This window comes from Anopheles arabiensis, chromosome 2 (assembly GCF_016920715.1).
Source record: "Anopheles arabiensis isolate DONGOLA chromosome 2, AaraD3, whole genome shotgun sequence".
Taxonomy (NCBI): domain Eukaryota; kingdom Metazoa; phylum Arthropoda; class Insecta; order Diptera; family Culicidae; genus Anopheles; species Anopheles arabiensis.
The window spans coordinates 10014491-10041428 of NC_053517.1; the positions used below are offsets into that span (position 1 = coordinate 10014491).

At 51.6% G+C, this 26938-nt stretch overlaps 2 protein-coding genes across 7 annotated transcripts in view; one reads left to right on the top strand and one right to left on the bottom strand.

The window, feature by feature from the left end:
* LOC120902949 overlaps positions 1 to 26938 on the bottom strand; it is a 43919-nt gene that overhangs the window by 2824 nt on the left and 14157 nt on the right. For 4 of the 5 annotated variants that reach the window (XM_040312052.1, XM_040312061.1, XM_040312090.1 and 1 more), the window contains 5 exons: positions 24091 to 24178; positions 15477 to 15650; positions 7187 to 11757; positions 627 to 2837; positions 25 to 369 (listed from right to left, as the gene is read on the bottom strand). In XM_040312052.1, coding sequence (XP_040167986.1) covers positions 25 to 369; positions 627 to 2837; positions 7187 to 11757; positions 15477 to 15650; positions 24091 to 24178 — 7389 coding nt within the window. Of the gene's footprint in view, positions 1 to 24; positions 370 to 626; positions 2838 to 7186; positions 11758 to 15476; positions 15651 to 16514; positions 16813 to 24090; positions 24179 to 26938 lie in introns of those variants that run through there. The other variant, XM_040312070.1, reaches the window with a different exon arrangement.
* Positions 18676 to 21181, top strand: LOC120902970 (protein glass-like). 2 transcript variants are annotated; one of them, XM_040312111.1, is made up of 2 exons: positions 18676 to 18788; positions 19040 to 21181. In XM_040312111.1, exon 2 carries the CDS (start codon positions 19214 to 19216, stop codon positions 20945 to 20947), a length of 1734 nt encoding a protein of 577 aa, XP_040168045.1. In that variant the 5' UTR covers positions 18676 to 18788; positions 19040 to 19213; the 3' UTR covers positions 20948 to 21181. The 2 variants fall into 2 exon arrangements, with proteins under 2 accessions (XP_040168045.1, XP_040168037.1); XM_040312103.1 differs by lacking the exon at positions 18676 to 18788 and adding an exon at positions 18789 to 18896.

The window sequence follows — 26938 nt, forward strand, 5'->3', positions numbered from 1 at the left end:
TCTCAAACGTTACGCCGTCCGTACCTGTTCCATCGGAGCGTGTAAGATTCCTTCTGGGATTTAAGGAGCTCGGTGTCTGCGATGAGGCCGGTGGCAATGTGCCAGCTCGCGAGGTGCTTCTGCTGCCGGCGGCAGCACCGAGATACCCGCCACCGTCGAGCTGATGATGTTCGTCCGCGTACTGTTGTGCCTGCCGTAGCTGCCGGCCCACACCGTTCGCATTGCTGTAGCTTCCACCGCTGGAGCTCGTTAATGCTGACTTGCCGCCACTGGCAGCACCGGTAGCAGCACCCTTCGGGAAGCTGAGCCGCATCTCGACGTCCGGTGCCATCTCGGGATTGTAGTTGCCAGCCACCGTTACGGTCCAGCCTAGAAGTGGGTAGAGAGCGAATGAGAAGAAAGACAGTCGTTAGTACCATGTCGGTGTAGCACAGCTCAATATGAACAGATAGCAACATTTAATTAGTGTAAAAAGGCGAACGCAGCAAGCTGGTGGACTTCACGAAGAACAGAGGATACGCTGATACTGCCGGTCGGTTTGCCTAAATATGCTCGTTGGAGGAAGTAGAAGAAGGAGGGTAGTAGTAGTAGTAGTAGTAGTGGGAAGGTTTTGAGCCTTGGTGTACCTTGGTTGGAGCTTGTCTGCGTGATGCCACTGATGATGTTGGACGTCGTCGTGCCGGCCGTAGAACCAACCGGTCCCCCATTACTCGTACCGGTCTTGAGCGGGCTCAGCTCGCTGCAACTGCCCATCGAAGGCATGGGCTCATCGTCGTCCTCCACCGCCAGCTGCTGGTGCGAACCTCTGGCAGCGCCCTTTCGCCACTTGCTGCCCCACCGGCTAGCGCTGACCAGCTTCTGTATTGCAAGCTGCGACAGGTTTCGCTCACTGTTCGTCTTCCATCGGGTGGCCGCCGTTGGCGGTTGGACCGTTTCTAAGGATTGTTGCTGCTGCTGCTGCTGCTGCAGGTTCGGTCGCTTGAACGGACTCACGTTCGGGCTGCTGTCGATGGACGAATTGCCATCGGACGTGTGGGAGGAGCTGCTCGTTTCATTGTCGTAACCGTGCGTGTCGGCCGAACCAACGACCGCCGCCACCGATTCGTCCTCCTCCATCGCCACCGCGATCTGGGGCGCCCGGACGCTATCGCGGTCGTACTCTTTCGGCAGACTCAGCCCGATCTGCCGCTCCTTCTCCTTCCGATTGCTTACCTCTTTGGCGGTCTTGGGCAGCACGCGGATTGGCAATGGCCGCAGCTCGTTCTTCACCTCCTTCTGCACCGACTGGACGACGGTGCTGGCCCGGGTCAGATGGTTCGTGTACTTGGGCCGGTTCAGCACACCACCACCAGCCGTCGCCACCGCCGCCGCCGCCGGTGCTTCGGTCACCTTTTTGCGTGCCATCTTCGGCGTCGTTGTAGCACCCGGTATCGGTGGCAAGGGTTTCTGCGGTCCCTCCTCGCTCCTGCTCACCGTGGACACAGTGGTGGCGGTGGCGGTGGTGGTCGTTGAGATGGAGGCAGATTTTGCAGTGGAGCGCAGTTTGCCGGACCTTTCCGGTGCCGTTTCCGCCGGCACTTTCGCCTGTTTGGTTTTAACGGCCGGAACGTCTCCTTTCCGGGTCGGCTGTTTTGGCTCCGCGACAGCTTTCCCGTCGGTCGGCTTACCGCCATCCCGACCCGGCAGTGGGCGGCCGGCCAGTGAGCTCTTGCGCACCGGGACAGCGATCTCGTGCAGCGAGGGCGTCGGCGTAAGCTCCGCAATCGGCGTCTGGGGAGAGGGAGGCACCGGCGAGGTCTGAATGTTGGGGGGCGTGGGAGGCGCCGGGAAGCTACGGGTAGGCGATTGTCCTAGCTTTGCGCGACAGTAGAAACATCCGTCGGCAGCCGGCTTTGCGCCGGTGGTGTGATTGTGCAGCTCGGGATTGCAGAAGCAGCAGGAGGAGCACGTTGTGTCGGCCGTTTTGGGCGGGGCAGCAGTGTCTGCCGAGCCCGGGCCGAAGCTTGCGGTACGCTGCCGATGATGATGCCACGAGCCTTCCAGCGAGTCCGCCGTCGAGAGCGGGCCCGCCGTGTGCGGACAGAGGGCGGTCGATTCGGCAGCGAACAGATCGGCGGTCAGTGGCGTCCGGTGGATGGACGTTTCGTAGTACTCGATCTTCGACTGGATCACCTTGCAGTCGCCCGTCTGGAACACCTGCCACGCGTTTTCCTCCCTTATCTGGTGCTGGAAGGGACCGGGCGGTGCCGCCACCGGTAGCCGCCCTTCGAGTGGATGATGATGATGAGCGTGATGGTGATGGTGCGTGACGATATCGCCCATCTCCGTCCCTGCTGGCTCGCCAGCATGCTCCGGCACACCACGGTGTCGGCTTTCGACGATCGTCTCGCAGCATCGCACTGCCGCCGAGGTGGGCAGCGACGGGAAGGATGGTCCCGACAGGGGCGTCAGCTTCGTGTTGAGACTGTCCGTTGCGAACGATTCGGCTGTCGAGGAAAGGTCGGGACAACAGGCGGTGCCGCGGTGAATGTCAACGGTGGTAATGCCGTCATCCGTTGCCACGTCACGACCGGGACCAGCATTAGCAGCGTCAGCACCGAGCGCACCGATACCATCACCGGGGGTGGAGGCATTAGAAACGGCGTGCTTGGGGGGTTCAGGTGTTCGCGGGCCCCGGTGATGGTGCAGATGGTGTTCGATCGCGTCCGGCACACAGTTGCCGATGGTGATCGTCCTGACTACGCTTCTACCGACGTGCGGTGGTGGTGGTGGTGGGCTACGGGATTGAGGTGTTTGCTCTAGTGCGCCACGGGGCACGATGCTGAGCCTTGTGGTGTCTGAAATGCACACGGTCGGAAGGGGAGGACACACGAGTGAAGGGGTGGTGTGGTGTGTATGTACACAGTCGCTTTTTTTCGTTGGTGCCTGTAGGGAACCTGTGTATCCAGCATTGGAGCACGGAGGGGGTGCACGGCGTACGACAGATCGAATCGCTTTATTGGGCTTTTGGTGTTTACAAGGTTTTCCAATTTTTTTTGGATGTTTCCCGAATATGTTTGGATCGTTCTCACAATTTATTGGCCGTTTTCCAGAATTTTTGGATCATTTTTGTGGATTTATTTGGACAATTCCAATAAATCGTAGGAATGGTCCAAAAATCTTTGGGAACTGTGTGCGACGAACCCAAAAACTACGGGAACCAACCAAAAAGTCGTACGAAACCTTGTAAATTAGGCTCATTTGATGGTTTAATCTTACTTAAAGTGACCATAATGCAATAATATCCTTCCAGTGACAATTTAACTTCATTTTTTACAACAAATCACGCAATAAAACTCAAACCCCCATTCCGATTTCGATCTGCCGTACCGTGTTGGAGGGTTTTTGGTAGTAATTAAATGACACAGTGGTTCTACGATGCTGTGAGAGCTTACATGGCTTTTTGTACATGGTTTATTCTCGCAACGAACATGTCTCATTGCGTCTCGTTATTTTTATCATTAAAACTAGTTCCTTTGCCGCAGGACCAGCAATGGCTTACTCTTCTAACCACTAATTTACAACGTGAGCATGTCTCATTCATTGCTCAATCGCTAGCAAAGCACACTATGTTCTACATATACACACAAACACGCATGCTCTAGAGCGAACAGGGCCAACAACAACTCATCCACAACTACGTTCTACGGCAAACTAATCCTGCAAAAGAAAGGTCACAGAAAAAAAACAAAAAAGGGGGAAAAAATGAAATGCAAAACCAGTAAAAAAACATAAACACTACAGTAGTAGTAGTAGTAGTAGTAGTGCTAACCTACGGCTTACATCTGCGATATAGGAGGTGGAAGAGGATGGGTGGAAGCAAACTTCGAAACCGGAAGTGCAATTAATTGCGCTAAAAACACACACACAAGTGTGATGACCAGCAGCAGCAGCAGCCAGCAGTGGAGATAAGGGACGCAATCACAGTTCCAATTCCAATTTCATCCTCTCCTCTCGTCGAGCCTGCCTCCTCTGCGTGTGCTCACACGTGGGATTAGAGCTGATAAAAAGTAGTTGTGCGAGGCAAATGTTGCGGGACCTGGATGGCCCTTCGGTTGGTTAATAATCTGCTTACACCTGCTGCCCCTCCTCCTCCTCCTCGCGCTCACATGCTACACGATCAGCAGTTCGTTTACAATGTAGCAGAAACGAAAGAGCAGCATGCCGGCGTACTGAGCGATGCGTGCAAGGTAGCTAGTTAGTCCTGCGGGCGGGCAGAGGTATGGATAAACGGGTGGGAAAAGGGAGTGAAATGGGGAGAAAATTATTTTAAAAAACAAAAGAAAATAAACATAAACATCATGCACGGAATGGTCGGAGCGGGGAGAAAAAAAGGGAAATAATTTAATTAAATAATCCGTCCGTCTTCTCAGGGGATCACAAACGGCTGCCACGGCTGCAACTGTATCTCGCACATGGTGACATAGCAACACTAATACCAGTATTAACATGCAATATATCATCAACACAGCGATGCTCTCGGGAATGTAATAATCCCTTTTAAGCAGAGGTTTAAAAAGAGATTTGGATATCAAAAATACCCCGTCATCGTTGGGATGGCCTCGATCTCTTGTTCTAGCTGCTGAACATATCATTCACATGGAACCGTACAGCCTATCGCCTCCTACAAAGACTTTTGAGAGGTTTGACCATCACAGGAAATCAGTTTGACGGGTCCTGATGGATGATGGAAGGACAGCGTCAATGCGTCTGCTACAAAAGGCAGGAATAATTAATTGGTCAACTGCTGGATATTACTACTGCAGACTAAGATATCGTATTAGTTCGTACTGCGAAGGGGTCCACAGAAACTCAAATACACAGAAGGACATAGTCCAGAAGCTTTCTCAACTGAACAAACAGAGCTAACGCGACGCTTTAATTGCCAGTTAAATCAGTTGAGTATTTCCACAAAAACCCGTATAATCTGACCCACGTTCTAGAAGGCCAATGAAAGAAGAAGAATTGGTAGGTTTTGAGATGGAAATAAAACTCTTACGCTCTTTTCTTTTTTCTGTGCGCTAAAGGACCTTGGAAGAAGGCTCAAGGGCTCGATAAGCGTATGTATCGATGAAGAGGTCCGTACTGATGAGAGAACGGGGCTTCTTACCAGCACAAAACGCATGGGGTGCATGGTTTCTTTAGTGTATTAGTCTCCTATTTTCTCTTTGCTGTTGATGTTGACTCCATACCCTAGCATTGATTTTCGACCCAAGAACATTTTGCTCCAAACTTGCGGACCTGTGTGGTGAAGTCCGACTCAACAAACGACCCCTCCAACCAAACAACCAACCATCTAGGCACTTCTCAGTGTGGTAGGGTAAGTTTTTAGAGCTACAGAGCGTTTCTAGCTAAACCCCACCGAATCGCCGTTTCCGTTTCGCGGTGGGACGAACAGGGAATTGACCGGTGAACTGGCCGTACGACCACAGTCGTCGTCTGGTTGCTGGATTAGACTCAGTCAATGTGTGTGTATGTGTCTCTTAGAGTAAAAGGCAAATCAAACTACGTCGGAATCGTACGTCCGCCGACTCTATGCTGCTCTACGCTTTGAGAAGCACATTTTGTGTCAAGGATTTCCAAGGTTTGTGGATATCAAGTGGCCCCAATTATGCTGGGACACAAACCAACACAAAGCAGCGTACGAAGGAATGGAAAACGCATGTAACGTGGCGATATCTACCATTCCACCCAATGAAATCTTACCGCAAAGCGCAAGAACGTGTACCAGAACTTCAGGAAAGAACAATACGAAATGCAATTATTCGGTAGCTTCTTTCTTTAGCTACAACTTTGTTAGTTTACCAAGACGAAATTCGTAGGTGAATTGCTTTTAGCAGGTTACGTTCTTTTACGACAAAAAACGGCTACGGTTTTGGCAGGGGGGAAACGCTTGGAACGCTGCCAGTACCACCTATTACGGTCAATGCTGGACAAGCTCGTGCTGTGCGATACAAATGGAGCGTTTGCGTGCGAACAAAAACAAATCTCAATCCGCCCAATTTTAAGCTTCGGACGCGAAGGACACAAAGTAACTCTGTGTGAGTATTTGTCAAAAAAAAAATCGAATCAATGTGCGACAAAAAAAGTTGAAATGTTGCGGCACAGAAAGTGGGTTACACATTAACCCCGCGCTGTTATCCTCGCTGCTTTCGCTGCGTAGTATTATCGTAGATTAGTGTCGCTTTTCTCCACGAAAATGGAGACGATAATTTGCTTCATTATAACTCCCACCTTCCCCCTTGAAATCGTTGGATTATCGAGGGGCATGGAACTCATTCATCTTTGTTAAAATAACCGACCACTATAGGGTGAAGGTGTAATAATCTTGCAAATATCACTGCCATTAATGATGACCTCAAGTCGCATGTGCGTACCCATTAGTGGTGGGAGTTCGGAATCGGATTCCGTGTATTTGGAATCCATTCCGGAGCCGATTCCGATGCTGGAATCGATTCCAATTCCGGAGTAGACTTCAAATCCAGAATCAATCCCGGAATCAGAATAAGCTCCGGAATCGGAAACGACCTGGGAAATCGCAATTTGCTTCGGGAATGGAAACAGAATTTACTCCAGAATTGGAATTAACTCCCGAATGAGAATCAGTTCTTGAATTGAAATAAGATGCTTCAGAAGCGAAATTAGACCGGCGAAACTCCATGAGAATGGACAGTTTACATGTAAATTTGGATTATTTGAGGCTATCAATACGTAGCATCATTGGACCCAAAAGCCTATTCTTATGGAGATGCCGAAACTGACTACGATTTCGGAGCCGATTCCGATTCCGTTTTCCCATCACTAGTACAGTAATAGTTGAGCTACAACCAGAAGTTAGATACAATTCGATCTTAAATGCCTTTCGACAAGCTTGTGATCCCCTTTGACGGAATAAGCAAAACAAAAATAATTAACAAAGTTGAAAATCTGCATGAGGCTCACATTTGAAAGGACATACAACGCGTATCGTGCAGAGGAGTGTATGTGCATGTGAGTTCGAAGAGAAAGCAACAACAAACAAACAAACAAACAAACAAACAGCTTCATGCACATGCACACACACACAGTTAAGGAAGTGAGTTGCTTTAGGTACACCTCACAGGCATATACACCCGCGAGCAAAGGGACACCTCGGTTCGATAAATACCTTCATCGTCCGGTCCGTTGTGGATCGGTGTGGCCATGTCCTCGTGCTGGGTACTGAACCCGATCCATCCCTTCTCCTCGATCACGTCACTCTGGATGGCCGCCTTGCCCCGGCTGGTGGTGGTCGTGGTTGCTGTTGCGGTGGTGTTGGTGGTCGTGTTGGTCAGCACCGTGGCGGTGCCTTGCTTCTTCGCCGGACTCGCTGCTGCTGCTGCCGCCGTTGGTTGTTGCCGTCGGGTTGGGCTTTTCGCCGGCGACTTGGAGCGCTTGGGCGACGGGACCGGCGGCACCACGAGCGTTGGCCCCTCCAGCTCGTCCCGGTTCAAGATCTGATGGTTTTCGTCGAAGCTGACGCGACGCGGCGAAGGATGCGGACCCTTCTTGCGGTTGCTGCCGCCGGTCGAGAGTTCCTCCGTGGACGATTCGATCGACACGCTCGACCGTTCCTCCGGGATGACTTCGAACTTTTGCGTGTAGCGACCGCTGGCGGTGCGGCGCGGTGTTAGCAAGTTGTTGTTACCGCCGTTAGCACTGTGGCCAGTTGTAGAAGAGGAGGAGGACGACTTTTTGGACGCCGAGGCACCGGACGGACGCGCTTTGCTCGAAGCTCTCGATGCGTCCCGCAGTGCGTCGGGCGTCCGGACTAGCTTCACGCCCACCTCCTCCGGGTTGGTGAGTGCCTCGAGCAAGAGGTCCGCAATCATGCGATCCACCTTAGGATTGCTGCCCGTCGACAGGGGGCTGCCATCGCGCGACTGTGTGCTGCGCCGGTACTGCCCGAAGCGGTAGATCGGCACGGGAATGCGCGATCGGTTACGGTTGCCCGAGTCGCCCCTACCCCGCCGTCCGGCACTGTGCACACGGGCTGGGCGACTGCCACCACCACCGTGCCGGTTCCGGGGCGCACTGTCCGCACACTCCACTATCTCGAGGATTTCGATGTGCTTGTCGCCCTCCTGGATTTCCGTCTTCTGGTACACGCGCCTTGGGCCACCCTCGATGTCGGGCGTAAGGTCCGCCTGCGGGTACAGCGTCATCTGCTGCACGTCCTTCAGCACCTGCTGCCGGCGACGGCCCCCGCTCGCCTTGCCCGTACTGCCCCCCGTCCGGACGCCCGTGCTCGTGCGGGCTGAGCTGCCACCGCCGCCCACCGTTGTCGATGCTGTCGCCGTCATCGTCGTCGCCGTCGTTGGTGCATGGGGCGTCTTGCTAGCCTGCCGCCTCTCCGTACCCATGCCCCACGCACCCTTAGCGGCGGCGGCTGGTGCCACCGCACCCTTCCGGCCCCCGGCTGAAGACGCCGTCGCCGCCGCCGTCTGTATCTGCATGTTGCCCTTGCCATCGATCTTGTACGACTCGAGCATGCCCAGCTCGGAGCGCAGCGCCGACCCGGTGCTCCCGGTGGCGGCCGGTCCACCCGCCCGCTTCTTCGGCTTCATCGCCCGGAACGGGGTCGGCCCGGACGGGGTCGAGGTGTCGCGCACGATTGGCGTGGTCACGCCGGCCCCACCGAACACGCTCTTCCGGGCGCCGGGCGGGATGAACTCCTTGCGGCTAATTGCCTTATCGATCGTGCTGATCACCTGTATCGCCGGCTCGCCGTAGAACCGCTTCTGCTCGATCAGCCGCATCATCTTGCGCTGCTTCTTGAGATTCTCCTGCTCCTGCTTCCACTTCATCAGCCGGCGCCGGTTGTTCAGCCGCTCCTTGATGCGCAGCGGCATCGTGTCGGCCACCACGACCCGCTCGTCGAGCTTGAAGGCGGCCGCCCGCTCGGCATGGATCGGCACGAAGAACGCTTCGCCCTTCTCGTGGCGCGGCGACCGGTCGGTCGAGCTGGTGGTCGATTCGCCCACCTCGCCGCCGCCCGCTGCCTTCACCGGTGGCCGTGGTTTGCGGCTTCGCGGCGGCACCATTTCCACCATCTGCGGCGGGCCGAATCCATCCAAACTGTCCACCAGGCTGCTGGCGTCCGAATCGTCCACCTCATCGTCCTCATCATCGTCTTCATCGTCATCCACCCGCACTTTCCGTCTGCCACCCCGTACAGCACCGTCGACATCGTCCTCGGCCGAATTGGTCGACGAGGGTTGCACTTCCATCGATTCCGTCCGCGGCATGGCGGAAAAGCGTGGCACTACGGCCGAACCACGATCGTACGTCGAGCCGGTGCCGATCTTGCCGAGCACCAGCCCCTCCGGTTCCGACGCAATGTCCGTGTTGTCGGACGGATCCGTCTCCAGCCCGTACGCCGGGAAGTAGTACTTGCCGTTCAGGTCAATCTCGGCCGCCCCACCGCCGAGGGCCGGTTCGGCCGCTGGCCGGGGCGATCTGCTGCCGGAGCGTAGAAAGAACCCGCCCTTCGACCGCTGCTTCTGCCGCCGGTGATTGCGCTGCTCGCCAGTGGCATTGTTATTGCTATTGCCCTTACCATTGCCATTGTTATTCGCGACATCTTCCTCATTTTCTTTATCACACTCGGCACCGTCCTCGTCGCCGGGTTTGGGCGACGGTTTCCGTTTGTCCGGCTGCGGAGGCGAATTGCACACCACACCGCCCCCATCTCCGATATACTTTTCCGTCAGCTTCTGCTTCATCGTACCGCCGCCGGCGTGTTCCGGCACGCCGCCGTTCGCCACCGTCTGGTTGTTATTGTTCTGCCGATCCGCTTCGGTCGGTTTGCCGTGTTCGGCAAGCTGCGCCCGGCGCTCGCTATACACGCCGAGAATTGTTTCACCGTCGCGCGCGTCGGTCGCTAGCACCAGCTCCTTCGCGTCTGCTATATTGTTCAGATTGTCCAGCAGCAGTCCGGAGATGTACTCGTCCAGCCGGGTCTGCTCCGCCTCGTCCACACCGCTGCCGCCGGCGTGCGGCGCTCGATTGTCCCCTGCACCACCGGTATCACTACCTTCGCCCTCTTCGTCACTGGATTCACTGGAGTCTTCCGAAAGGGTGGCGGCACTAAGAGCGTTATCTTGCTGCTCACTTACTCCTCTTTCGGCTGGTTCGGTTGCGTTTGCTGCTGCTGCTGCTGCTGCTGCAGTTGCTGTTCCTGCAGTGCCATCAGCAGCCGGAGCACGTTCTCGAGGATGATCGCCAGCACCAGCACTACCAGCGCGGACAGCAGCAACTTCCCGGCCAGCCGCACGATCAGCCCCATCGCCATCGGCCGCGGCCAACCGTTCCTGCTGCAGGAACTCGCTCAGCTCGTGGTCCGGACGGCGGCTCGCGGACGGCACACGGTACGACTGGGACGCTATCGACGACACGGAACTGCTGTGCGAAGCGTACTCGTCCTCGTCCTCCTCCTCCTCCCCGGCGGCGCCGTGCTGCTGTTGGTCGCCGTGCGGACCGTTGTGAACTGTTGTGGTGGCCGACACTGCACCACCACCGGCTGCCAGTATGATCGGCTCCGATTCGCCAAGGTCGGCCGTCTGCGAGGAACACATGCGTCGTCGTCGGCGCGGCTGCTGCCGCCGGTCATCGACCGGTTCGGTGGGCGGTGCGTTAGACACGGGGACAGGGCACTCCGGACCACCGTCGGAAACGTCACCCGAGGAGCAGCACTCGATATCGCGGGAACGCGCGCGCGAGAGCAACTTCCTGCCCGTACCGAAGTCACCGCTGTACTGAGCCTCGAGCTTGGCGCACTCCCGGCACGAGGTCGTACCGGTCGTCGTCGTCGTCGTCGTCGTGTCGGTCGTGCCGGCCGTCATCGTCGTTGCCGTGGTAGCGCAACGACCACTACCGTCGCTGCTGCTGCCCGGCCGGCGGCTCGCCACGCTCTCGGCATCGTCCGCACGCGACGCCCGGCCTTCGACCGAGGCGACGATGCTTTCCACGCTGTAGATGCGGCGCGGTGCCCGGCGCAACGGGGGCGACCAGCTACCGGACCGCTCGTACCGCCGCAGCTCGCGGCTCCACATGCGCCGCAGCAGTGTCGTCTTGCGCATGGAGTAGTCGCCGTCCCGGTAGGAGGGAACGACCGGATAGTGCTGCTGCTGCTGCTGCTGCTGCTGATGACCACAACCACCAACACCAACTCCCCCACCGACAACAACACCGCCATTGGCAAGGGGCACCCCGTTGACGCTGCTAGAGCTGCTGCAACTGAGAGAATTATTGTGGATTGATCGCAAACTACCTCCGGTTCCGTTGGCCATCGCGCGGCCCAACCCAACGCCCCCATTGCACAGCGGGCTGCTGCAGCGTCCACCCAGGTTGCGGTGCTTCAGCGCGGCCAGATTCGGATCGGACCCGGTTGCCGTCAGCGTGCCCGTCGTCCCGGCCGCCGCCAGCCAATCGTGTGTACCTAAACCACCACCACCACCGCTCTCCACGCTGCTGCTGCGCCCGGTCAGCGAGCCGTGCTGGTGTTCCCGGTGGTGTCGCAGCCCGAAGGACTTCCGGTGCGGCGGTGTCCGCGGCCCACTCAGCCGTCCGTTCAGGAGCAGCCCCCGGGCAGACGACGGAGCCGCCTGCTTGTTGACCACCACCTCAATCACATTGTGGTTGCTGTCGTGGTGCAGCCACAGCGGCTCATCGTCCGTTTTCTGCTGTGCCAGCGTGTGTCTAAGGGCGATGGTAGGCGGTAAAGACGAAAGAAAAGAGAGAAGGCGAGAGGAAATCAGTAATAACAAAAAAAATAGTTAAATTATTCCTGAAATAGAAACAAACAACTGACGAAACGGTCAATGATTCCCATCGCAAGGACAATGGTTTTGAGTGGAAAATGATAACAAAATAGCTTTACATGAAACGCATAAAAAGACACACACACGCAAACGCATTTCCCGCATGTTTAAGCAAATGTTTAAAAACTTTGAAGCAAAGGAAACAACATCACAGCCCCGCCGCTCCACATTCCGCACGGCGCAAAATCTGACTGGCGGGGCCGCCTGGTGGTGTGTGCGTTGGATCGATACAGAACCTAACCCTCCTGCTGCTCCTTTTCCCTTCCTCGTAGCAATTAAAAGCCACAAAGAAAAGGTGAAAAAAGGTATAAATGGCTAACCTTCCGACGTTCGACCATTTCAAAAGCGCTGGAGTTGTGGTCACCGTCGTTTTGAGCCACGGGGACCGGGAGGAAGGGGTTTGATTATGCTTCAGTGCCAAAATTAGGCTAAAGGTCTCACCGGAGCTACAGCAGGGAAGTAGTCCTCCTCCCGCGCACACACACACACACATACGCAGCGAGTAGTGGCAAAGACCTCACTTGGTCGAGCAGTGGCGGTTAGGACCAGTTAGGACCGGTGGCATAATTACCCCCCGACACCACGGCTGGTTTTGCTTGTGTACGGTTGGCCAAGGGAAAAGTTCTTGTTAGTTGCCCTCGAAAAGTTGGCCGGTTGGTTCGATCGAACCAGCGTACGTACCGTGTGTGTTTGTGCGGTTGCTTGTGCAAAAGCAGCTTTTCTTGGAAGGATACAGGGAGCATCGAGAAGCAGTGTAATGGATGTCTAGCAGCCAAGGCAGAGCAGTTCATCATGTACACACGGAATTGGTGTTTATTTTTACCCACGTACCCTTACATCGCAATTACGTTACACAATATCATTTAGAATCCGAGCGCTCGATTGGAGACGATGTAGTACTCGACGCTCTACAGAGACCCTACACAGAGAAGCACAGAGCAAGCAGGAGAAAGCGGTTTCGCAGGAATAAAATTCATAATTCAAAATGACGCCCAAAATAGTTTCCAACGGGCAATTAATGCTGCCAACGCGTTGCCGAAAGTACTTTCAACACGAATTGCTCAACATTCATGTTTGCGGGTAAACAATACCCAGCAAGAAATGCGCCCATGGAACCTACCCACCCACTCACTAACATCTCGAATGAATATTTAACGATTTATGCTCGGTCCAACCATCCATCCAACTCGCCCATCGGTAATTGACTCCTGTTGGCCTTGAAACTTTCCGAACAGGATCATGAGCGCAGTAATGGAGGACATTAGCATTTGAGGTTGGTGCAAACGGGGAAGGGGAGCACAAAAAAAAGAAGGCGCGAAAGCCGCGAACTTCATCGAACAAGCTAAACAAATGATGGCCCGCATAACATCAATAATTGATTCACCTGTCGATATTACAAAGGACCCGACCGACCACCCCCGATAGCCAAGTGAGAGGGTCAGCGAATTCACATTCACGTGTGACCGGGGCGGGGTGGTTGATTGTGTTCACCGCTCGATGGCGAATGAATCAAACAGGGGAAGCCACGAGTTACGACTCATAACGATCCTCGAACAGAGCGAGAGAGAGAAAGTGAGAGAGTGTAAAAGAAAACACCCTGAACGTAGGACGACCCCCATTCGGTCAGTTGCAAAACTTCACCTTCAGGGAGTGTTGTGGACGGTTTCGGGGTTGGACGAAGGTCATCACAACTCTTTTCGCTTTTTTGTTTCGTCCTGCACGTTCGGCGGCGTGTTGTTGCGCAACGACGATTGGATTGTAATCAAATCAAACTCAAACGTTCCCGCCCGTCCCCAGGACGGTGGACGTGCAGCATGGGGATCGTTCTGCACGAAAGGGGTGCTACGGGAGGGTGTTATTTTTCACACCGGCAGTAGATGCGTGGCCAGCGATGCATGGCACCGCGCGCTTGGTTAGAACTTGGGTTTGTTGTCTGGGTGGCACAGGGCTATCGATTTTCCGAGTCTCGCGCGTGCCCACCCAGGCGGCAGGCGGCCGTGACGTCAGCCAAAGTAATATCCTTTGGTAGAGTTCTGTGATTGTCTGTGGGGGGGCTGTGCCAAATTGGAGTAGGAAACCCGTTGGACGATGTTGGAGCGCCGCTCTTCGGGAGCCGATTCTCACACATATCGCGTTTTGCAGACGCCACGGTTCGACCAACGGAAGAGGATTCCGTTTCCTCACGATGGAGAGCGTTTGTGTGTTGTTTTGGTACGTGGGGTTGATTTTTTTTTTTTGCTGTGCAGATTCCGACACCTGCAAAATAAAATATAAAGAAACGAAATCAATTCACTGCGAAACGGTTTTCGATGGGACACGATTGACACTCACCAGTTGCTAACCTGCATGGTTTTGTCCCAATCCTTGCCTGGTACCCATTAAAACCAACCCAAAACAGAGGTTGAGGTTTCCATGGGCAACAAACAAAGGATGTCCATACAATACGATCTCACATGATTTCTTGCGGTCCAAGCTACTTTTTTGACCTTCGTAAAAAGTAAAAGAATAATATCCTCCCCCTCGTAATGGCAGACGGAAACGACCATTTTTCTCTAACTTTTGATCCCTTTTCCACCGGCCACAAATTCTATACCATTGAGCGATGCTGAATTCTGAATACCACTTACGGCTGATGTTGTGTACCCAGGCAGCTTTCAACAAAAAAAAGCCAGTAACCAACATACACCTCCTCCTTTGCCAAAAATTTCGAACAACAATAATCCTGAATGGAGCCACCATACAGTGGCTCTGTGACGACGAGCCAGCCAGACGGCGAGTTGCTATGCAACGGTTTTTTTGCACTGTCCTGCGTTGATGGCTGATGGCCAGATCGCAAACTTCGCTACCCGCCCGCAAAGTATGCGCTGACCGGTGACCGAACAGGCAAGCGCACAGCCAAGGTACAGAACAGTCAGCTTCGCACAGCATTGTTTTGGAGGATGAAAACAGTACCACCCCCCTCTTTCTCCGGTTGTAACGGCCATCGAAATGGTACCCTTCCGCGTGCAGGGACATACAATTATTGCTTTGTTAGCAGGAGGTTTTTGTTAATAATACCAAATAACGCCCACCTTTTGCCCCTGTCACACCCTGTGTATCGTTCGCAAAAATGTGGGAATTGTGGGTTCATATAGGGTCTCCACCCACCCGGTGGTAATGCTGCTGCTGCCATGCATGTAAGGATTAACACAGAACAGGATTGTTCCTGTGGCCACACTAGCGACGATCTCGACAACACGGTTGACGGTCGTGACAAGTGGTATTTTCGTTCACGACGTTGCGATTACTTGGTGGCTTATCAATTTGGTTGGATTTAACAAAAAGAAAAGCCCATTACGAAACCTATGAGGTCCATTTTGTTGTTGTTGGTACAATTAGGGCGTACCTTGCGATGCCATTAACCCCCACAGTCCGGTTGGGCGCTTTGTGTTGCACCGTTCCTTCGGGGGTCAATGTTTATTTGCCAAAAGCCAAAAGGGGTACCGAACTTTGGCGTCAACAGGAAAGTTAATTACGCGGGTGCAACGACTTTGAATAAAAAGAGAGAGAGTAAGAGAGCCCCGTGCGGAAATGTGATTGAAGTTCGCGTGAACTTACTTGCGCATTATGATTTCGGGCACCGAATAGCGCCGCCGCAGCAGTCCCGGTCCGGGACTGGCCGCATTCGCGTACGTTCCCGCGCCCATCCTGCGGTGGCCAGTGTTGAGGCAACAGCTATCGCACAAGCTCGATAGGTCCCAGTTCGAGGCGGATGACTCCCGGCTGTCCTGGCTGTAACGAGGGATGAAACGGAGAAGGGGAAAGAATGAATAACTCTGGGGTAGGACGACTTTGGTAGGAAATGTTAGCAAGCAAATTACGTGATGTACCGTGCAGTGGATGTTGAAATTCTCCGCACGCAATTGTTAGCAGCTCTGGCAGCAGCAACAAACACAAAAACAAAACCGTTTGGTGACATTGAGCACTATTTTTAGCCGCTGCACATTCTGCATACTTCGTTTTTTCGGGAGACGATACCGGATGTTGTTGGTGAATGCGGGGTATCGGGGTAGTGATGTGCTCTTCGGAACGTACCCATGACTCTGATCCGACTTGGACTATTGTTTGTCCGATTCCGACTCCGTTAAAATCCGAATCACTAGTTCCGCCCGGAGTCGCTCGGAGTCGTAAGAGTCGTTCGAAATCATCCGGAGTCGTCCGGTGTTGTTCGGAGTCGTCCAGAGTCGGTCGGAGTCAACAGGAGCCGTTCGGTGTATGTTTCCAAAGCCGAATCCGGTCGACTCCGGACGACTTAGACTCCTAACGACTCCGAACGACTCCGGATGACTCCGACAACACACGACTAAGGACGACTCCTAACGTCTCCGGACGACTCCTAACGACTCCGGACGACTCCAAACGACTCCGAATGATTCCGGGTAATCCTAGATGAACCCACCTTCCGGAGTCGGATCGGAGTCGACATTACCCATCACTAAGTCTCGGGGATGGGGACATTCCCGACCGCCAGCGGCTCCGTCGCATGCTGCATATCTTTGGAAAATCGTTCGAAGCAGAAGCGACTCTAAAATTAAACACCATTCGCAGCAACGGCACAAACACACACATGCCACGGGGGGCAAAACATTTACAAACCTACGCTCGGGCCGCGCGTAGCGAACGATTTCCACATCCCAGTAATGCCAGACAGAAACCAGCGCAGAGCCTTGGACTTGGGAGGGCATCTTTTCCCATTCCGGAATGTGGCTCCCGGAACGACGGAGGTCAATGCCACTTTTTTCGCCGTTGTGTACTTCATTTTGAGGCGGAAGTTCCGCGTGTTATGCGAAATTCACTGCGGAGTTTTAGGACATTCCAACAGGACGCCTGCTGCACAGCACCGGGAGTTAATCAGCGAACAATCTGTTTTTGTTTACTTTTGTTTGGATACAATGAGAATCCTCTATTTTTTCTGGAAACTAACACGAATGAACAAGTCTACCCGGATTAACCGCCGATCGAACGATCATCAAACGGATTATCAAGCGGGCTGCGCTGGCAACACTGAAACGATGACAGCCACCGAAAAGAAACATCGCTAGCGCGCTGTGTTGATGCGAGAAATAAAAAGTACACAATTGCTTAGTGCATCTGAAATTACTGCAAAGTGATCCCGCCCTTGGCAAATACTGTTCACCGATGGTCACGTACGGGAAGGATTATCAATGGATCGTTCATACGCCGCACGTCGAACCGTCGGCACCATCCAACTACTGGAAGGGAGCGGAAACTGCAGCTGTAGCGCCTGGTTACAGCTCATATCCGTACCTCTTCGGGGCCAATTCCTTGGACTGGAACAATACCTTCTCGCTATCCGTCGTTTACCCCGGCGTAGCTTCCCCTTACCAGGGCAACGGGCTGTGGAATGAGTCTGGCATGGAACAACCGCAAGAACAGCCGTACCGACCGTTCGGGTTCTACATGCCAATACCATCGCCGTCATCATCACTATCATCACCCACATCATCGACGTCGTCATCGTTGTCGTCGTCGTCGTCGTCCGTTCCAGCGCAGATCTCATCACAAATATCGGCACCGACGGTCCCATCTTCAATGCAATCGGCCGCTGCTCCATATTACAATCCGTCCCCCTCGTATGATTGCAATAACAATACAACGAAAAGAACATACCACCAAATGCAGGACGAGCCGTTGCATGCAGCCGCCTATAACAGAGCGGTGGTACAATCCGTTCCGATCGACCAGAAGGCAACACTTACCGTGACGATGCTAAAACATCCACATAGCAAGCGCACAGCATCACATCCCGACTGTTCGGACGATACAATACTGTTGCAAACCCTGCTCGGTACAACAGCAAGCGAAGAACGCAATATTCGTCCCCAGCCTGGCATACTCAAGCCGGCCAACTCCAACAACCAACCATCCGAATGGCATTGTGAGCTGTGTAACAAGCGCTTCGCCCGACGGATCGGTCTCAACCAGCACAACAAGGTGCGCCACTCGGTCGAAAGGCCGTTCCGGTGCGACAAGTGCGGCAAGCGGTTCACGCACCTGGAGCTGCTCGGCCAGCACGCCCTGCAGCACGTGCGGCAGAACAAACCGCACAAGTGTGAGCACTGCCCGAAGCAGTTCTGCCATCCGATGGATCTGCGGCGCCATCAGTACCGTCACACGGGCGCGCTGCCGTACCTTTGCGCGATCTGCCGGAAAGGGTTCACCCGGCGCGATCATTTGCAGGCGCACGAGCAAACGCACCGCAACAAGCGATACAAGCGAGCGTGGGGCCAGTCGGAGGAGATGGAGGAGTAGCTACAACAGCGGGATTTGTTGGTCGACTGCACCAAGGGACAGGGGCGAGCTATCCTTGGAGAGTTATTAGTGTAACGGGGGAAACACGGTGGATTCCTGCTGAATCGATCACAAAATGTGCTTTTAGGAAGATTACGATATTTTAACACGATTCATAGAAACGGTTATTTTTTTTGGGGGGAGGAGAGAACAAAAAAAAACATAGAAAAATGTAATTTTGACGTAATGTCACTGGTTGGCATGAAAACGTGATTTCGATGTAACAGCAATGCGTGATGATTATCATCCATTAATGATCCTTGTGACAGCCACTTGCAGAGGATCCCCTTTTTTGTGGTGCGAAAATGTTAACACAATCGTAGTAAAGCGAAGCAAATGCTCTATTGAGATAAAACAAAAAAAAAATTTATGGTGCGAAATTAAATGATAATTGTGAATTGTTTATTTCTTTATGGTTGTTGGTGGTTGTTCTAATCTGTTACTAGGCTGCTCTAGTTTCGTCCTTAGCGTGTTGATGCTGGACGATGTTTTTTACCTTTGCCCTTATTTTGCCCTAAAACAATCGAAGAAAAGACACCTCTGCTGCGTCTAGAGTAGGTAAAAAAGCTAGTACAGATACTGTCCCCGGTTAGAAAACAGTACTCTCTAAAACGAACAGGTACAGTATGTAGTGGTGCTACAAGTCCAGCATAAACAGCATACCAGGTAGCATGATCGTACCTGTCTGCAAAAGGGCAAAAAAAAAAATCACGCCCCCCGAAATGGACATTTGGAACAGAAAAGGAATATTCTGTAACACTCTCGCTTTCATTATCTATTTCTCTCTCTCTCTTTCCCTGTATTTTCAGGATCGTCCTCGTGGTGGTGGATGCTGTATAAAAGCAACGCAGGGAGATAAATCACGTAACAGTCTAACTATTGTCCTGCGGTAGCGTGGAAGGATAATTCTGTGCGTCAAGCAAGCAAGCAGTATCCGTGAGCCATAATCTCAACGTCGCCGCCGACGTGCACACACACACAAAATGCAAGCAAACACGGCCGAACTACTGCCGGCAGGCGATCCGTTGGGTGTTTCGTGGAACGGGATTCCCTTTGGCTACAGCAGCGAGTACGGCGGTTTGTCCAGTTCCGATTGGATAACGCCGCTGGCAGCGGAGCTGGAAAGCGTTCCACATGGTTGTGGCACTGTGGCATCGCAGCAAAAGGATTACTACCAACCGATGATCGGCAGTGGAATGCATCGCATCTCCCCGCTCAACTCATCGAGCGAAGCGGTCGAGACCAACTCCAGCGAGCATGCGTATCCGCCCTTTGCGGTATCGTATCACCATCCTGCTTACCACCATCATCACCATCATCAGCATCACCAGACGGTGAACTATGGAGCCAAGTGCTATCCACATATTCAACAGTCCCAGCAGCACCAGCAGCAGCAACAACTGAAACAAGAGCACCAACCGTCGAGGAAGATCCCAACGAACGGATCACGGTACGTGCCGAATGGTTATTACACGCCGAACGGGCGTACGTCCGCAACCGATGGTGGATCGCCCATGCCACAGCCGAGCCTGTACCCCTCCCCACCGGTACAATCGCACCCGGCGGAAGAGTCCAGCTACAGCGCCAAACTGTACAGTGGAGGCGGTGGTGGTTTGCAGTACATGAGCGGCGATCATGTTCCGCCACCACCGACGATGAGCTTTTCCGGCCACACGGATCCTGCGCTGTCCACCCTGTACAGTGCTAGCGATCATTACCAGCCGTACAGCGTGTCCTCCATGGGGTACGAGGAGAGTGCGACGCCGGCGTTTTCGGCCGCCGCACTCTCCCCGGCAATGGAATCCACGCTGGCACCGCAAAAGTATGAAGCATGGAGCTCGGAATCGTCCGTCATGCAGCCGATGATGTCACCGATGGGCTACCCGCTGCTCGGCCATGCCCATTCGCTAGCGATAAAGCAGGAGTACATTCCGCCGGCCTACATCAGCCCATCGCCCTCCTCGATGGCCGGCGGGAGCAGCATCAAGACGGAGCTCATGTCCGAAACTTCCCGCTCACCACCGCCGGAGAGTGATCGGCCGCCGGCGGACGGAATTGTGATGGCCCAGCAGCCGCAACCACTACCACCGACAGCCTGCCCTTCGCCCCAGCCGCTGCCAGCGGTGAAAGCAAAACGAGCACCGTCGGCCAAACCGACCGACACACCGACGGCGGGGAAGAAATCTACGCGAAACAGCAACAACTACGGCGACCAGTTCGCGTGCCCCGAGTGCAGGCGTACGTTCGCGCGGCAGTGCGGCCTCACGCAGCACACCAAGTGGCACCATTCGGGCGAGAAGCCGTTCCGCTGCCTCACCTGTGGCAAGTGCTTCAGCGCCCAGACTGCGCTGGACGATCATCTCGAGCGGCACACGACCACGGACAAGCCGTACCGGTGCCAGCACTGCCCGAAAGCGTTCTTCCACAAGAACGATCTGCGCCGGCACGGGTTTCAGCACACGGGCACCGCACCGCACGCCTGCCGGTACTGTTTGAAAACGTTCGCCCGCAAGGACCACTGCCACAGCCACGAGTGCTCGCACGAGCGGAAAATTCAGCGCAAGGAGCGGAAATCGAAAGGGTCGCGGTCCGGCGTACCGGTCAGCGGTATGGAGTTGCCGCCGGTGACCAACACGGTGCTGGATTCCGCGATATCGACGCCAGTGGTCGAACTGGCGCTGCAGTTTATCGACACGGAACAGAGGATAGTGGCGTGAAAGTAGTGGGGCGTGATTTATATTTATAAGGACGACGATGACGACTGTTAGAGCACAGTGATTGATTAATTTATTGAACGATAATTGTAAACACACGTATGTTTGTAACATTGTGACAAGGGGGCGGCAGTCCGCGACGTACAAAAATATGTGATTGTATCATAAGCAAGTAAGGAATGTAATTGTAATTTAGCTTAAATGACAATCGAAATCAAAAATGGTAATGCAAATAAAGTTGTTTGAAAAAAGAAACAACCGGTTCAGAACAAACAAAACTGTTACTTATTTTTGCTTGCGCATGTATCATCGTGAAGTATTGTAGCAAAGAAACAACTTTTTGGGCCATCTATACACTCTGTTATAACAGAAGTAGATATAATAATAAAAAAAAAGCTAGATTACCTCCATTAGTGGCTCTGTAACCGAATGAGAAGGTTAAAGCAGGTTCGTTGTCACGCAACGTTGTCCATTTGTCATTCCGGGGAATCTCAAGCCAGCCAAAGTTTTAACAATTTTTGACAACTTACAAGAAGCTAGATAGGTTAGAATACGTTCTTCATTATTTATGTATCATACCTGCACGATTGAGTGTGTGTGTGCATTTGTTTTATTGTATTCTATTCCTTCTGACACAGCCCAAAGCCGGAAGACGCTTGCCTATTCCCTTGAGAGGAAAACGGCATCATATCGGTGTCGGTTGGATGGTCTCCTTTTCTCTATGGTTGTCAGAATTGGTTACATCGATCAGCCAACGATAATTTAATTTTTGTGTACATTTCTTTTTGTGTGAAAACATACGAAAAACATACATTTGCTCTAACAAACGCAAGTCACAATACGGAACCGCAATACAGTGATCGTAAACATTTCCCTTTGTAGGTCGTTCCTTATCCTTTTACTGTGGCCAAACATATGTAACGAAGCTATTTTAAACTAGCATAATACGGAGTGAGAAAAGCCGCCTATATAATGCCAAGCCAACCGACGAGAATACTAATGCGCACCAGTGTGCTCTCCAACACGCAAAGGTTCGAGACGAGCTTCACAGGTTGCCTCCTCCTCACGCAACGGTTAAGGGTAAAGGGAGACCTGCACTGACCATCGGGGACCTACCGCCAAGAGGGACCAGATGGGCAGCACATAGGTGGTTAATACATTATTCAGGTACATAAGGAAGAAGTTCATGAACTTTTTAGGTGTCACTTTCCCTTTCTGCTTCGATGTGTGAGTAGGAGGTCTGGGCTGGGGTCTGAAAGTCTGCGCTACCGTTTCATAGATGGCGCCACGCTACTCAGTGTACTAATGACGGGTGCGTCGAAAAGTGACTGTGCGTGTGTTTGGGATTTGAAAGGAAAATTTAGCAAAATGCTGTTTTACACATTAAAATTGATTTTAATAATAATTCAAATAGAAGCGTTCGAGTTCTCTACTATACTTCAGGCAACGCTAACAACTACCTCCAGAGCATCATTAGCAGCTAATAGATCTGGGAAAGTGCCGTATGCTTGATGGCCCTTCAACTAAGAACGGTTTGTTTGTGTTTTCTCCACGAAAGCCAAATCATGATTCCATCAAATCGCTTCCACACTCAACCTGATTACCCAGGAGATGAAACATATTCCTTGCGCACACGCGTGGGCTGACTGGAAATGCTGTGAAAATCACGAACCAACTTCGTCTGCTGATGTTTGTCAGGTGTTGGGAATATAGCAATTCACCAAAAACACATTCCCCCGTCGACGACTACGGCCGCGCGGGACCGGTTCTCCCAGCACGTACGTGCGCGCCTTCTACCCTCGTGCTCTCGACGGCCCTTGCCGGTTGGTGCAAGAATATTATGTACTTGCATTATTAATGTGCAGCCCCATTTCGGCAATGTGGCAATGTCCGTCTAAATCCGTTTGAATTGTTGGGGTGATGCTTTTCGGGGGATATCGTTCTTGTTGGATCACTGCTGGCTAACGCACGCTTTTAATGAGGGTTTGGGTTGCTCGGCAAAACCACTCCGCAAGGCTCCGAGGTGTCGTAAACAGTTGATCCTAAATTCAATCAAGGGAGCACTCGTGCAGAATCAGAACGGATTGAACGAGGGGGTCATTATGAACGGGGTCCAGAAGGGAGCAGAAAATCGGTGCTGTGGGGGTTTTGGCGATTATCTGCTGCCCAGTTGGGAACGCGGCACTTGTTGAGCTTGGTTTTATGAAACGAATTTCAAGATGCGAAATAGTAGCCGATCCTTGGAGGGTTTATTGGAGGTCCTTAATATGTAAGTTGTACGTTTTAAAATGGAGTTATTTTTGGCAGTATCGAACAACACATTTGTGGAGGCCGATGAACAAGACCTTACATACTTTTCCATAAACTCGGGTTGCTAATAAGCTTTTCATTCGATTTTTCCAAAGCCGTTAAAGCGTGAAAAATCTGACGCCAGGAGTGAACATTTTCGAAACGTCGAGCGGCGGATATTTACGCCCATTTCCTCGGTTAATAATTGTGGAGCTGTTTATAATTTTACTATTATATTTACTGCTACTACTACTACTACTACCGAGGGTAGTTTCCGTTTTCTGCTCCGTACCGTTTTATTCTAGCTTCGCATCAAAACCCTTCGCCGGAACTTACTGCCAAAACGGAGGTGCCTTTAATTATTCACGCGTGTTAACTCCCTTTTTTCGTCAGAGAGGACGTGGTGTTTGTATTTTTGAAGGCGTTTCAAGTTTTGTGGCAGCACCACGGTTTCACCGGAAGAGGTTAGGTTCTACAGTAAGCTACCACCTTACTTCCTGCGGCTGAGGGTGCACAGTGAAAGAAGTAGAAATAATTCCCAGTTTTGTGTGTTTGTCGGTAAAATGCGAACTACTCTGGGTGTGTGGATTATAATTTAATTAGTCCCACGTGCTGAAGGAGGACGCACAAAAAATGGGGAGAACTGACAGAGGAAGAAATAACGCAATTAATTCATCCATTCTACTCAAGGTTTATACCAGAGCGCCTGCATATGAAACAGGTTAAACAGGTCCCACGAAAACAAGATCCACTCAAAGCTCAAAACTTTATAGGTCAGTTTCGAGTATCCACCATACAGAAGCATCATTGAATAATCATTCCGTTTATCAACCGATTAAAATATGTTCCATTATTACCTTTGCAAATGTGATCGTTGCGAGTTCGGTGTATTCCACGCGGACCGTACTGTGCGTAGTATCTGCTCGATGTCCGGAATTTTGCGTCCTGTGGAAAAGAATTGAAAAAATGAGAAAATAGTAAGCAATTAAATCAATCAAATCCGAAAACACACACACACAATTATCATACATCATCGCTACGTGTTGCTTTTGACCACCACCGACAACATCGTCGTTCCACGGGCGTACGTGCGTACGTGTCGATTGACCAAGATATGGTTCACGATCGTGTTTCGATTGTTTCACGCTGTCCCCCCTGCCCCACACAGTAGTAAGGCCAGCTAAGTGTTGGTGCTTCAAAATCAACAGTCCATTGGTAATGCCGTTCGTTGTTTGCTGTTTTATTATTTGATAATGCGGTACTCGGTGTGGTTTGTGTGTAATTAAGCGAGATTGGATTAGCACCACTGCACAGTCATTTTTCATTTTCTAATATCAACTATATCAAACAATTAAATGCTATCGAGGGTATGGGAGAAGCATCTCTGACAACAAAATATTGATTTTATGTATTAATGTTTCAATTATTTCAATCCTTCTCAATGCAATAGACAACCATAGAAATACTTGAACTAACGTCAAACTAACATGCACGTTCACGCTAACCTGTCGTTTATTGTTTAATACTTATTACCTTACCAGAAACCGCCATAAAACACTCGTTGAATAGTAGATCTTATCTCTGCCTGATGGCGCTTATATCAACGGAACGCGAGACCATTTCAACAGCTCCCCGCATTCGCAACCAAAACAAGCTCCCTATCTCACGCGGTATCCCCTTCACAAAAGTGAAAACGAGTAAATGAATTAAATGTGTGTTAAAAACACCATCAGATTGAGCTACATTTCATCACCCAAGGCCCGATGATATTGGGCACAGAGGGTTGGTTGGTTGGTTGGATTTGGTGCAGTAAATAAATAATGCATATTGGTTACTCCTCCTACCGTTGAGCTTCGAAACGGACGTTTTTATTTCAGACAACTGAAACGACGTTTGTGACGGAAGGTGTGTTAGGCATGGGGTTGGTTTGGTGGATGTTTGGGGGTGCGTACCATTTCAATCGTCCTTTCCCAAACCGTTCGCCAACCTGGCCACGTAGGAGATGGGGTAGAAGAAGAATGTAAAAGCATCATGTTTGGTGATCAGAACGGCGTGACGACGATTTCGAATGACCTTGAGCATCGAACGGGCATTACCGCAGCAGATCGATACACTCCCCCCCACGTGTGACGGTAGCAATCGACGAAGCGCCACCACAGCAAGACACACCACTCAGACAAAATCTCTAGTGGTCGATATGAGAGTGAAGTACGTGAGCTCGGAAGATACAAGCTGAGAGAGTAAATGGTTTAGAAGGTGGTTGTTTGTATGAAAAATATATATTTGCGTTACAAGCCGCCGTGGGAGTCTGGCTGGGCCTTGACAGGGGAAGACTACCACGAAAATGGCAAATGTGTCAATTAGTGTAGTATGGGATCAGGGTAGTTGGATCCAGGAAGACGATACTCATCGTGTCCGCGAGGGCTTTGTTCCACTCTTGATCGGTGGTGCTTGGGTGAAGATATTTTTATTTTTCGCTCTGTCTAGACTGTAGACTACAATCAAATAGAGTCCAATGACAGAGGAACATTAAAAGGTACAATAAGAATAGACAATTCCGGAAGAAATAGCGTGGGTTGCAGCTGTTCTATACGACCAATATAGCATTGGATGTAGCCGTATTGCAGTAGTCAATACTGAAATCATGAAAGGTATCCTCTTTATTAAGCTTTTTAAAATACCAGGAAAAGTATAGATCTTTAAAGCAACAGTGGAATAATTTTCTGCTTCAAAGCAAATAACTCAATCTACCTCCTGTGCATCAGAGTGCGATACCATTTATAATCCACTCTTCACAATATTGTGTCACCCTCGTGCGTTGAATTAGCGAAACCCCAACGAGAAACACGGTGGTGTATAAACAATTGCATTGCCTCGGTAGGTTGTAGCTTCCAACGGGTACGATCGATGCAACGTGAGATCGATCCATTCAATTACGGTGCAACGGAGGACACGGCCGGCGTCAAAGCGCTTAATGAACCAAGTTAAAGTCGATGACATTCAGCGCTAATTTATAATATGCCTTCAAAGAAATGGCATCGGCCCCTCGGGGAGGGTTGATTGATGGGTGTTTTATAGACGTCGCGTAGAATTTATCTACCCTATTAAAGTATTATTGTCAACCGGTGTTTGCACACAAAACCTTTCCAATATTGAATTAATGTGCATTATTAGAATTGCAAAGTGCTGTAGGAGCATGTATTTATTTTTGTGTGAGGATTGATAGCGCGATGAGCACTAATCAACACGTGAGTGGAACACGTGTAGCTCAAAGTATGGTACGGTAACGGAAAGACGTGTTTGAGGAGTGAAAAATGCGACCATCATATCCTTTGTAAAGGGCGCAAAAAACATAGAATTTGGTAACGTTAAAAAAGGTCCGTTTTTGTAAAGCGTTTGCCAAAATGATGTTCATCATTATGTGAGTGAAAGAAGTGAATTATCGACCACATTACCATCACATATTCTGATAAAGAAACTGTGCGCAGGAGCACCGTTTTCGATCGCACTTAATCATTCAAAAGCCCTCTATAATGGTACACCTTCAGCACACTAACAAAGTACAGGATGTGATCGATTTTAGATGGCTTTTGAAAGCAAATAACTATTCTTGCTTGTGTTTGTGAACAAGTTACAAAAGCATTCGTCAAGATAAGATGTTGTTGTGACTTTGTTTGGAACTGGTCTCCAAACGGTAGCACTTTC